Below are 13,848 nucleotides of genomic sequence, written 5' to 3'. Positions count from 1 at the left end.
ATTTTCCAAATGACAGTAGTTCCCTGAGCAGAAGACGGGCAAATAAATTTGTACCTTGTCTAAGGAATGTGTACCTTGTTTGTGTTTTGACACATTAGTTGAAATATTAAAAACAATAATGATTACAAAACAGTTTCCCATGACTACTAGGGATGATTATATTCTGATCTTATTTGGGTACAAGTTGTTTGCCTTTTTTCATTAGGAATCCCTTAAGGTATTGTAGATTAACCCAACTGTAGGTTGTAAGAATGTCATAATGCTTATCTTGCTTTGCTGCATGCTTACCATTTTATTTATATTTTTTGTATAGAGAACATTACCTGCTTTTGTTATAAAATATTGTTGTGGAAATGCTCATCATTTGTATAAATGCTGTATAAGCTTATCCTTTTCATGCTCTTTCACTGCTTAAGAAAACAAAAATTGAAAGTTCAGAGTTACATGAATTATACTTTTTGTTATTGTTTAGAAAGGAAAGCACTTATTATTTTAAAAGATAACTACATGAAATAGGCCATAGAGAACTTAATGGGAGACAGAGAGTCAAGTCTACATGCAAATCCTAATGCGTTCTCAATTCTTTGGCTAGCATTAAGCCTCATAATGTTCTCAGAATTTATTATGTCACTAAAATGCAAAATTATTATTTCAGAATAAAAATAAGAGCATGTTTTTGCAAACATTTTCATAACAGAGTTTTTGTTAATTTGTGCTGGGTGGACAGTATGGGGGAATGCTAAGATGTATCTTAATCAAGATGTATTCAGACAACTGTTCCAGTTCAGCTCCTGCAAGTTCTTCCTCCCTAACTAAAAACCCGATCAAAGAAAAAGAATCTTCAAAAATAATGGGTGATATCTAGTGTTGCATGAGTAGATTTCAACTTGCTCAATGGCACTTACCCTCCCTTTCCTCCAACTGCACCCCCACCACCTAAAAAAATCTGCTCCAGAGAATTCAGGCAAAACCTCAAAGCAATTTTGTTAGCAAGGAGTGGATGTCCCATTGTGTAATGAGAAGTCTTTTACTCAATCGGGTGGACATCGTTAGATTTCTCCCTTCTGTGTATTATCTAGCCAGTATTGACAATATTGTTCAAATCAGACTACATCTAAGCAGTATGGATATCCTATCTGCATTGAAATAGAAATCAGGAAAGCAGTACAGCATTTTCTTGATTTTCTACAAATGTAAACGCTCTTAGTCGATTATAACTTCCTAAAATTATTGCTACATTTAAAGGTATGTCTAAGTGAATTAGCATTGTTTTGAGCAGGCTTCCTCAACCTCGGCCCTCCAGATGTTTTTGGCCTACAACTCCCATGATCCGTAGCTAGCAGGACCAGTGGTCAGGGATGATGGGAATTGTAGTCTCAAAACATCTGGAGGGCCGATGTTGAGGAAGCCTGATTTTGAGTAAGTAAATACAAAATGGCATGGCTCTGAGAAGGTGGCCAGTCTTTCTTTGCAAAGAGTGTGGGCTACTCTATGGAGAAAGTTCCTGCTTCCATCAAAACAAAGCAAATGGCAAATGACGTGATAATAATAGTCATAGATCACCATACAATAGCCTCAGTTTTAAATATCCCATTCTGTCATCTCCCCATTCTATTGGTTAGTTTTCATCAGGAATTGTAAGCTATTCCAAATATAGGAGATGAATTTGTTTAATAAAAATTGAAATAAAAAAGGCTGAGTGAATGCCATATTACCTTTAAGTACAGGGCAGAGTTGAAGCAGTAAGTTGGTTACCATATACTTGCATGTAGAAGACTTCTGTAAACTGAATGTAAAATGCCTTAACAGATCAATTACTGTAATGTGAACAGGTCTGTAATGTACACAGTGGTCTTTCTACATATACTAATCAAAATCTGAAGTAGTCTTTCATGAATTCGTATCGCTTATAAAAATGTTAGGATATCTGTTGCTCCACACATGCACATATACAACAATTTTGCATATTTTTACATATGTAATATAGTGCTAAACAGATTATACATACAAAATAAATTTCATCACATTTATCATTTTGGGCCTTAAGGCTAAAAATTGGAATCCCATGAAGTTACTTATACTGTAATAGTAAAACAGATACAGTGGAAGTCTAAAAGTTACATTTACTTTTAAGGATTACATGTATTATGAAAGAAGTGGATTGACTAATGCATAATTTCTCTTTACAGATAAAACTGTGGTATGACAAGGTTGGTCACCAGTTGATAGTCACAATATTGGGTGCAAAGGATCTTCCTTCAAGGGAAGATGGGAGGCCAAGGAATCCCTATGTTAAGATTTACTTTCTTCCTGACAGAAGGTAGGATGAAAAAAAGGCTTAACCACTTTAAATTAAATTTATGTGAAAAAGTAATGTTTGGTAACTAGTATTGGTCATAATATCTCAGTTGTGGCATTTCTGTGAGAGAAGAAATGTCAAGGAAATGAGGAGCACACTCAATCAAATATTTGAGGAAGTTGTAAGGGTTAGCTTCTTTGCAGGGAAAAATAAATGATTGTCATATTAATGATGGTCAATAAATTTTGAAATTTTTAAGCTGGAGAAGATAAATAATATCACACAGAATGATGTGCCTATTCAGATTACCATTGTTTATCTAAGTCATAATAACTATGCTTTTCTTAGACATTTGAGAAAGGAATGTTGACTATGGTGGTAGCTTGCAGTAATCCTGGTTAACCCAATAAACAATCATATATATTTCCATAACCCTTAATGAGAATTTGTGAGTGGAGTTAGAGAGATTTTACAGGGTCTTCAGAGAGATTTTACAGGGTCTTCATTGGCAGAGAGTGGCAGAAAAATAAGATGATTCAGAACAACCCCACACTGTCCTACAAGCCTTCTAGATTGCTAAAGGCTGCACATGCACACTGCCCTCCTAGTGCAGTTAGAAATGTGAGTGGCAGAATAAATGCAAGTGACCTACTGCTTGTTTTTCTTTAGCAAGCACAAGACCATGTCTACTATCTGACCGTGAAGTCATTGAAGAAGTTTGAGCCCATGGCATGCTTGACGATCTTTGTTATGGGTCCAAAGCTGAAGCAGTGGGGAGCAAGTGGAGTCCCATTGGCCTTGAACCCACTGCAAGAGCCGGAACACCTTGGGGGTTGGATTGAGTGGCCCTTGTGGTCTCTTCCAACTCTATGATTCTATGATTTGGCAGTGTTTTTTGCTAAAGGCCAAGAAAAACTTGATCAAGAGAAATAAATTGTGGCAGGAGGGGGAGAGATGCCAAATCATAGTAATTCCCTATTTATATCACCATCAGTTGATCAATCTCTTTATTATGGTCAGTGATCAGTAAAAAAAATAACTTTGTATAACTACATTAACTATAGTATGGATTACTGGATTAATCTAACCAGCCCTGCCACTGAAAGCCCTGTGTAAGAACTTCTGCTTGTTCAGTTGGGCTTTCCCCACCTGTCTTCCCCCCACATGCCCTGAAATTGTATCTGAAGAGAGTCAGAATGACCCCCAGAACAGCATGCGGTATGGGAGGAGTGGGAGAATCATTCTAGCAGCTAAGCGGAGATGTTTGTGCAAATGGGGAAAATGGAAGAGCGCAGTGTCACTTAGATGTTTTCCTTTCCGCTTTGCTTTGCTTTGCTTTGCTGTATGTGATTTCAATTTTTTATTTCTTGGAACATGCAATTTTCAACCAACTATGAATTCTTATAACTATCCAAATTAGGTATTTTAAACATGAGATATAATTATGACATTTTGGTTTTGAATCTAGTGGTAATTTTGATACTAGTTTGCAATATGCTGTCAGTGTTCATAGACTTTTCCCCCCACGATATATTTTAAAAGTGGGCCAGTTAAAAGGCACTCCTACGATATCTTTATCAGAAAACATTTTCCCAAGCAATTTACCATCTGTAGGTGTATCATATACATATACTATGTATGTGTAAAAGAAATGCAATTTGTTTTATTATTAATTATCAGGAAAGTGCCAGAATGTACATACTCTGAAATTACCTATAGTGCTGTATATTTCCTTTTCATAATTTTCACAGGTGTTGCTTTTCTTGTAAAGGAAATAGTATAGATGTTTTCCTTTAATTACGCTGGGTGTTTCCTTTCAAGTTCAAAAGTAAAAGTAGCTTGTTCCATTGAATTTGTTTTCTTCTAACAGTGAAGCAGCTTCTCCCCTGCCCCCACCCCCAGGAAGAATAAGCTTAGTAGGCAAAAATAAATCTCTTTTATATGGAAAAATAACGTGCTAGAAATAAAGTGCAATTAAACAACTCAGGCATTTAATTAGGTGAGGCTGTGAAGTTCCGACTAAACAAATTATACAGGAGAAACGTGTCCAATATAACCTAGTTCAATTCTCCAAAGTAAACAAATCTTTAGTGTCTAAAATAAAGTCATTAAGGCTACATTAAAAAAATCCGCATATTCCAAAGGAGTTTAGTGATAATAAGAGAGCTACTCTGAAGTAAGTTTTTTGATTCTGTTATTAGGTAAGATCCAGAGAGCCAGTTCTTTTATCAACTTAGATTAAGTTGTGCCAGTGATAATAAATCTTGTCTTGAGGTGCTGTTTTAAAAATAAACTTAGCAGAAGTTTATACATACAGTAGTTGTATTAGCAATTTCAGTAGGGAAGAACCATGTTCATCTGCTGGGCAGGGGCTTGGACTGGATGGCCCTTGTGGTCTCTTCCCACTCTATGGTTCTATGATATTTTACAATAATGCTAAAAGAGTGTTCTGCAGCTCCTTAAAGACTAACTGCATTTAATTTGGAATATGCATGAAATTTTACTCTGCAATAATGTAAGCCACTCTGGGCACAATTCTGTGGAAAATTAGCCTACAAATAAAGAGACGAAGATGAAGAAGATGAAGATGTTCATTGTGTAAACAACTAGACCAAGGATTGGATTCAAAGGACTGCACACTAGTTTTGCATACCTAAGGAGGCACTGGATTTCTCAAAAAACACTCCCAAGTGCCAAATGGCAAACCGTTTTTGGAACTGGATTGTTAATTGTTTCTAGTATGTCACCTGAGTCTGCTGTTTTAAGAAACAAGTAAAATAATGTCATTAGATATGTGTAAAAATGCTATTTGGATACTGGTCTGTGCCTGAAATATGAAGCTAATAGTAGAATCCTGTTGTTGTTGTTGTTGTTGTTGTTGTTGTTTAGTCGTTTAGTCGTGTCCGACTCTTCGTGACCCCATGGACCATAGCACACCAGGCACTCCTATGCAGAATCCTATGCAGTATTGGCTACCCTGCACACTGGGTTGCATTAAGTGTTAGTCTTACTCAGAGTAGTCCCAATGAAATTAATAGGCATGACTAACATAGGTACATTAATTTCAGTGGATTTACTCTCATTTATTTGGCTAGAACCCACTAACTGGGGGTAAGCCCCTTTGAACACTCAAAGGATTTCAGCCTAAAAATATTCTACTTCAGACAATATAAGGAACACTCCTACATAAAGAAAAGTATTGGGGCCTTGTGAGCATTCATTTGTATTTGCTGTATATATTTGCAAAGAAGTTTCTGAAGGCAAGTCACAAGCAAGCCTTTGTCATCTTCTGGCAGCCATTTGTTTTATAAATTACATATTCATATTCAATAGAATAGCAACACCTTTAATTTATACTTCTCAATTACAGTGATAAGAACAAAAGAAGAACAAAAACAGTAAAGAAAACATTGGAGCCCAAATGGAACCAAACATTCATTTATTCTCCAGTTCATCGGAGAGAATTTCGAGAACGAATGTTGGAAATTACTCTTTGGGACCAAGCACGTGTTCGTGAGGAAGAAAGTGAATTTTTAGGAGAGGTATTCAAATCATTTTAAGTAGACTATTAAGAGTTACGGGGGGGGGGGGAGAATCAAAAATATATTTAATTTAATTTTTGTTGGGCAGAGTAATCCTGTGGGTTTGTTGACATAAACAGCCACTGAGATTTCTTCTCCCCTTCTGCATTTCTCTGAACTGCTGCTCTGTTCTGTCATCCTGTGTTATGTTGTCATGGGTAGTTTTATATTATTTAATGTAAAATGTACTTGTTTTAAATTATGATTGCACGGTCCAGGTTGGTTTGTACGGGGAGGGCCAGTCCTTGAGGTATTGCCTTCCTGAGCCATTTAAGGCTTTATAGGTCAAAACCAGCATTTTGAATTTGGCCCGGAAACTAATTGGCAGCCAGTGCAGTTAGGCCAGGATCAGCGTAATATGCTCAAACCATCATGCTCCAGTGAGCAATCTGGTTGCCAAATTCTACACCAGCTGAAGTTCCCAAGCCATCTTCAGAGTCAGCTCTATATATAATGAACTGCAGTAATCTAACCAGAAACTCAATTTACTTTCTAAGCCCTAGAAGAATTTCTTGAGGATATAGTGCTCAATTTGTAATGAAGTTCAGTTTTTGAGCTGAACTAAATACAATTTTTGGCAACATCAGTAATCCTCATCTAGTTGGGGCAATTTGAGGATAGTTTGCACTTGTATTCACATTTACTCTTTGTGACCTAAACACATTTTTACTGTATTGTTCCTCGTATTGATTTCTAATACAGAGATTTGTTATGAAACTAAAGTGGCCATTAAATTTTCACAATATGCTGGAAATATGTGACTACAACATAATGTAGATTTTATGAAACATTTATGTTGCAAGTGGTGCTTTGCACTGTGACATGTTTTATTCTCTTTTTAGATCCTTATTGAATTAGAAACAGCACTGCTGGATGATGAGCCTCATTGGTACAAACTTCAGACACATGATGTCTCCTCATTGCCACTTCCCCACCCTTCACCGTATTTGCCACGCCGACAGCTTCATGGAGAGAGTCCCACGCGAAGGTTGCAAAGTAGGTTTTCCATTCTATTAAAGGCATATTCATTTCTATGTGGAATAAAATGCATTTCTTCTAGGTGAGAAATACATACAAAGAAAAACCAGCATCTGTAATATTGATCTTATCTTGACTTCGGTATTTTAACTGAACTTTATTGATGAAGATCATGCTTGCCTCCTCTGGTTTCTTTTCCTTCTCATTGCCATACATCATCTATGAAAAATGTTGATATAATGCATTTCGTATATCATTCATTAGCCTTTGCAACAGCTAATATGCACTTCATAACGGTGAATATTTATAATTTGAGGATTCATGCACAAACATCTGCAGGAGAATAGAATGCTTCAAATCATGATATGCTGAAATTTGATTACTAAACAGACAGTTAATCTACCTCTAATGCAACTTTACTAAATGACACTTCTGCTTCTATATGTGATTTCCTCACATACAAATTGAGCAGAATGAGGAGGTGTAATCCTCAAGTGATACAGTAAATTATACTACAGTGGTGCCTCGCTAGACGAATTTAATTCATTCCACGGGTCTTTTCTTATAACGAAAAATTTGTCTAGCGAATCCCATAGGAATGCATTGATTTTTTTGGATTTTTTTCACCCATAGGAATGCATTAATTGAATTTCAATGCATTCCTATGGGAAACCGCGATTCGCTAGACGAATTTTTCGTAAAACGAATTCGTCTAGCGAGGCAACCTCCGCTAGAAAAAACCTTTCGTTAAGCGGAAATTTCGTTAAGCAGGGCATTCGTTAAGCGAGGCACCACTGTACTTCAGACTGCAGGGGTATGAGTCACATTTTTGAATCTGCTCCCATATAAACAAAGTTCTATGCAAAAATTACTCTTGACTGTTTACTCTTGACTCCCCTTTTTACATGGGGATCAATAAAATGTGACCCTCACCTGCAAACTGAAGTGATATGTTCTATTCTACCATCTCAGGACTTTACAGTTCTTTGACTACATCATTCAGTTGCATGTGTAGAAAAGGCCAAATAAACTTTAAAAAACCAAGAAAACTTGCAACTTCAAGGAGTTCAGTGCAAAACTAACCTAAGACATATTACACTTCACCTCCCAAAGCCTGATGAACAAGGCACATCTTCCTCCTAAAAGTATAATTTTGAGATGAGATGCACCTCAGTGAGTAGGTAGTTTCAAAATGTTGGAATTGCTAAAGTATTAGACATGGTATTGAGATGGAACCCCATGTTACAAGGCAGCAGCAGCAAAATAGCAGTAAACTGGGGAGGGCTTCATATGAAATCATAGAATTGTAGAGTTGGAAGGGACAATGCATGTAAGTTTCCTAGAAACTTCTGGCTCACCCCTGTTGGAAACAGAATGCTAGACTAGCTGGATCTTTGGCCAAAGGAAAAGAATGATATACATTATTTCTTCTTTATATGTCTACATATTTTTTTCTCTTACATGAAATTGGTGTTTAGGGCATATTTTGTTAATTTGCATGTTTGAATGGTTTCTGCACAGGTGATATGACTATAATTTGTATTGTAATGCACGGATAAGTTATTTGAGGCTGCAATCCTATGCACACTTACTTGGGAGGAAATCACATTGAACTTGGGGAACTTTTGAGAAAACATGCACAGCATATACATAGGATTTGAACATTAAATCAGCAAGAATGTTAGAGGGTAAAAGTAAAGTAAAAGTAAAACAAAACTGTGAAGACAGGTTGGATGAATAGGAAAAGGGGAAGCCCCCTCTCTGCTCATGGTCAAAGAAGCAGAGACAGATGTCCACGGGTTTTAATGAACTATGTCAGCTGGGGAATGGACACTGAAATCAACATATCTAAAGGCTTTCCAACCTTTCTGTTCTTTTAAGGGTCCTATTCCTGTGACAGCTATATGACTGCCAGGAAAGTAATAGGTGTAGCTTATTGCCAATAAATTTCATGTGGGACAGCCCTGTTAGAAAACTTCAGTTGCTTTAGGTAAAATAAAGGGACCCCTGACCATTAGATCCAGTCGTGATGACTCTGGGGTTGTGGTGCTCATCTCGCATTATTGGCCGAGGGAGCCGGTGTACAGTTTCCAGGTCATGTGGCCAGCATGACAAAGCCGCTTCTGGCGAACCAGAGCAGCGCACGGAAACGCCATTTACCTTCCCGCTGTAGCGGCACCTATTTATCTACTTGCACTTTGACGTGCTTTCGAACTGTTAGGTTGGCAGGAGCTGGGACCGAGCAACAGGAGCTCACCCTGTCGTGGGGATTCGAACCACCGACTTTCTGATTGGCAAGCCCTAGGCTCTGTGGTTTAACCCACAGCGCCACCTGCGTCAGTTGCTTTAAAATAAAGTAAATAGATTGCTGGTTGTGACTAGGCCTATGGAAAACATTACCAAAATGTCTGTAAGCTGCTGCATTGGTTTTCAGCTCATTTCTAAGAATGATTCAGGGTGTTGGACTTCAACTTCAAAGTACTAGATGTCTTGAGATTGAGTACCTTGAGGTCTGCCTGCTCCAGTATAAACTTTCAAAACAACAAGGGCCTTCTTGGGTTCCTCCTGCCTTCATAGATAAGGCGGGTATTGATTGGAAGTAGAGTCCTTTCAGTTGTAGGATCCTAACTTTGTTATGTCCTCTCCAGGGGGACTTGGCCAGGACTGATCTTGATGTGTTTTTGGTGTCACAAGAGCAGAACTGTAGCTAGGTGATTTTGCGCCCCTGGCAGAACCGCCCAGATTGCGCCCCCTAGCCATGGACAAATTAGCTCTTCTTTCCACATCTCCTCCAACCCCCCACCATCCAATTCAGCCCCTATTAAAAACCATTTCTTATAAGGCAATAATAATCAATGGACATATTTTTAGCCGATTTTGCACCCCCCTATTGCCTTTGGGGCCCACCTAGCTACGGTCCTGCATAAGAGGCATAAGTCTCTTAAACTGTCATCATTATGGTTTTCCACTATGAGGAATTTTGTGGCTGTCCTAACCCTGATCTTGCTTGGTGGTGTAGCTTGAGGATAGGATTACATTGTTCGTTAGAATATGTTGAAACTAATATCATAATAGTTGCGGGAATAGCGTTTGTGGTTCAGTTTGCAGGAACTATTGTATTCTGGTTTGTATGGATTTAAAAAAACAAACTCACTCTTAGGCTGAAGTTCTAGATACACTTACTGCAGTGTAAACCCCATTGAACACAGTGAGATTTCGATCTAAGAAAAACTTGCATAGGATTGCAATGTAAAGATTTAACTAGCTCAGGGGTCCCCAAACTAAGGCCCAGGGGCCCATGCAAGCCAATAGTGCGGCCCCTGATGACCACCGTCGCCAGTTCTTACCGGCACGCCGTGGTGTGGTTGCCCATCTCCGGTTCGTCACAGCGCCAGAAATAGCTTGTGTGCACGCACACAAGCTATTTCTGGTGCCACACCAAACTGGAAGTGCACTGGAAATGACGTCTGTGCATGCGCAGAAGCCATTTCCGGCAGCGCCCCACACCAGAAAAAGTGAGTGCACGCGCATATGGGAGCTCATTCCCTCGCCCTCCGACCCGTCGCGCAATCAGCGGCGGAGGAACTGGCCCGAAGCCGGGTAAGTTTGGGGACCCCTGAATTAGCTGTTCCACATAAATCTGTTATCCAAAAATGAGTATCCAGATTATACACATGCCTGTTGCATGTCAAGTCCTCATGTATTTGTTTCTGATATCACTTCATTTTAACATTTTTTTCCAGATAAAGGCATTTATTCATATAATTCAGGTAAATTATGAGCATGCTGTGTATTGCTTGCTTCATATACACCATTTATTTTGTTGATAAAATGCTTCTGCTGCTTGTTGTGCTCCAGTTCAACTGCAAATTTACTCTGTGGGTTTCTTTTTCTGCTTTTCAGAGATAGGCCCTTGTCCTTGCGTTATTTCTAATTTTAGTTGCTTAGTGTTATAAGCATTTGCTGAAAAAATCCAATGTTTTTCCTGGACTGTTTATTTGTTTTGTTGCCATGTGAAGGTGTATATAATAATATTAGTAGATTTGTTGAATCTGGTATACAGTTTGTGAGATGAGACAGCCATTGGTGATATTCAACTATGTTTTACTTAGAGGAGACCTGCTGAAATTAATGGACCCAACTTACTGATTTCCATTAATTTCAGTGGGTCTACTTTGAGCAAAATCTAGTTGAATGCCATACCATATTAAACAGTTTTGACAATGAAGTGCTGAAGTAAAAGTGAAAAAATAATGTCAGTATTTTGGAATTCACGAGAAACGTGATATTGTATTATATTGGTTAGAACAAAACTGGAATACCATAGCCAGGTTTAATTCACATAATTGACAAAGGTAATGCATCCATGGTTAATGTTAAAAGTACCACCACCACAACAAAAGGCTGACCCCCTACCAAGAGAAATAAGGTGGGATGGGCAGGCTGCTAAGTGATGGGGGTACAGAGCATTTCTCCATTTTTCTCAGCTTCCTTTGTTTCTTGCCCACTGAAGAGTGAGAGTGGGAAGGGTCTGTCCCCTAGAATATCTTCCTTCACAAATCCACATGGTACCGGTAAGCAAAACTTACTGTATAAGTTGTCATAGGGGAAATAGTACAAAAATGAAACAGGTTGAATTTTGTACAGCAGCTGGTATCATTAATTTTTAGCAGTATTCTTTCATATACACCCCAGATACTTTGCATAAAAGTTGATTCATGATTGGTTAATCAACCAGTATTTTTCATCTAAAAATCACTATGCTTAGCATTCTTGTTCTTTACTTGGCACTGTCAATGTCAAAAATACAATTGTGGCCGTCCACTCACACAACAGCTAGTCTGTTCATCAGAACCTTGTTGTTAGCACAGCACAAGAGCCGATTCAGATAGGTTTTGGATGCTTGCAAATTATGTTGTGCAATCACTATTATTATTATTATTATTATTATTATTATTATTCCAATGAGAGATAAGTTGGTGTGCTACTGCTTGCACAATGATGTCAACTTTCAAACTTCTTGTGCTAACATTATGTTGGATCTTACCCTTTTCCTTTTCAGCTCAGTTTTTCAGTTTACATTTAGTTAAACCACAGAGCCTAGGGTTTGCTGATCAGAAGGTCGGCAGTTCAAATCCCCGTGACGGGGTAAGCTCCCGTTGCTCGGTCCCAGCTTCTGCCAACCCAGCAGTTCAAAAGCACCTCAAAGTGCAAGTAGATAAATAGGTACCGCTCCGGCGGGAAGGTAAACGGTGTTTACTGGCCACATGACCCGGAAGCTGTACGCTGGCTCCCTCGGCCAGTAAAGCGATATGAGTGCTGCAACCCCAGAGTCATCCGCGACTGGACCTAATGGTCAGGGGTCCCTTTACCTTTATCTAATTCTACTTTTAAAAATAGTTGTAGTCTTTTCCAGCTCTGTGCCATCTGCACACTTTATGTGCAAACTCTCCATTAATGCAACTCATTAACAACAATGTTGAACAACAATAGGGCCCAGCAACAATACCCCTGAGACTCCAGTTTATATGGTTTCTCAATTGCACCATCCATTCATAGTATTTCAGTGTTCAGTTTCTACAAGCTGTTACCACTAATTTGATACCACTAATTTGACGCCAAGATCTTTTGGTCAGTGTTCTCTAGCTCAAACTTTGAGGTAAAACGAATCCAAAAGTCTTGCTAATGACAGACTACATTGCATTTTCTACTTTTATCTTCAGTCACAGAAGAAAATCAAATTATTTTGATTTTGTTTTTGCTAGCCATTAATTTTATTTTATTTTTAGGGGCTTAGAAACGGATTGCTTTAAAATTAGTACAAATAGCTGTAGAATGCTGGTTCTGTAGTCTATCTTCCTTTTGTGCTTTGAGAAATTATAAGTAGGATGTTCGTTCTTCAGAAAGTTTTAGCTCTTGTTTCTGCTCTATAAATTTAATTATTTCTTATTCTTAATGTGGATCCTGTAGCATGTTGTATAATTCATCAGCTGAGTTACATACCAATTCAAATGCAGCACGTTCAGTTCATGAATTCAGCCTCAGAATATCAATCATATAAAATTGGTTGTACGTTCTTTGTGTTTTCCATTTCCAATAGCTTTTATGTTATACCCAAAGTATGGAGCTCTGTTTGTACACTGAATACAGAACAGTTGTGCTGTCAAAACAAAGGCAAGGTATTTAAGCGGAAGGACATGTTTATGGAGGTCATGCTGTGTTTCAGTGTACAGTGAATAACAGTACCCTTGCTCCTTGCAAAAATGGAAGTAGAGGAGCATATTCTGTGCTACCTGTTGCTTAATTTCACTACATTTGGAAAATACACAACAGCTGAGGGAGATAAACTTCGCTACTGTATATGAAAGATACATGTTCAATACCATCAGTTTGACTATCTTTACTAGCTTGTTCAGCTCTAGAAATTTAGTCCTTTCATATCTTATTTGTATACTCATTGAGGGCTAAAGTGACCTCTCCTGTCCAATAGGATTATTTTATTGTTGACAAATAGGTTAAATATGGTTGTAAACTGTTGAACAATATCTGCCTGCTGTTGTGTAAGAAACAGAGAAGTGGGTAAGCATATTTAAAATTTAACCAGAGTCTTAAGTTTTTTCTTACATGACCTACTGTTGAGGTCTAATAATAGACTTTTAGCCAGCTTTTGCTGATGAAGCTCTAGTTATTTTGGTAAGTATTGTGATCACTCCATTAACATTTAAAATACTGCCTTTCTCTGCTTTTCACAGCTATAATTTGTTTTATGGGAGACAAAAGCATACATGGAAAGCTATTGAGCCTTGTTAACAATGATCAGCAAGCCTTAATAAATGTAGTACTCATTTAATAGAATGGCTATAATTAATCCTATGATCCGCTCTTTCTTTTGGCAGGGTCCAAACGAATAAGTGATAGTGAAGTCTCAGACTACGATTGTGATGATGGAATAGGAGTAGTGTCAGGTAACAAATTTATAAGATTTTAACA

The 13,848-nt window shown here is 38.0% G+C and overlaps 1 protein-coding gene across 11 annotated transcripts in view; it reads left to right on the top strand.

Moving 5' to 3' along the window:
• RIMS2 (regulating synaptic membrane exocytosis 2) overlaps positions 1–13,848 on the top strand; it is a 363,820-nt gene that overhangs the window by 194,287 nt on the left and 155,685 nt on the right. For 8 of the 11 annotated variants that reach the window (XM_035125835.2, XM_035125834.2, XM_035125829.2 and 5 more), the window contains exons 14-18: positions 2,190–2,320; positions 5,670–5,841; positions 6,723–6,876; positions 10,602–10,628; positions 13,755–13,823. In XM_035125835.2, coding sequence (XP_034981726.1) covers positions 2,190–2,320; positions 5,670–5,841; positions 6,723–6,876; positions 10,602–10,628; positions 13,755–13,823 — 553 coding nt within the window. The remainder of the gene's footprint in view (positions 1–2,189; positions 2,321–5,669; positions 5,842–6,722; positions 6,877–10,601; positions 10,629–13,754; positions 13,824–13,848) is intronic. The other 3 variants (XM_035125850.2, XM_060277674.1, XM_060277675.1) reach the window with 1 other exon arrangement.

The sequence above is a fragment of the Zootoca vivipara genome, chromosome 8 (genome assembly GCF_963506605.1).
Source record: "Zootoca vivipara chromosome 8, rZooViv1.1, whole genome shotgun sequence".
NCBI lineage: Eukaryota > Metazoa > Chordata > Lepidosauria > Squamata > Lacertidae > Zootoca > Zootoca vivipara.
Note: the sequence above shows the minus strand (reverse complement) of the source record. Positions and strands in the feature narration are given on the sequence as shown.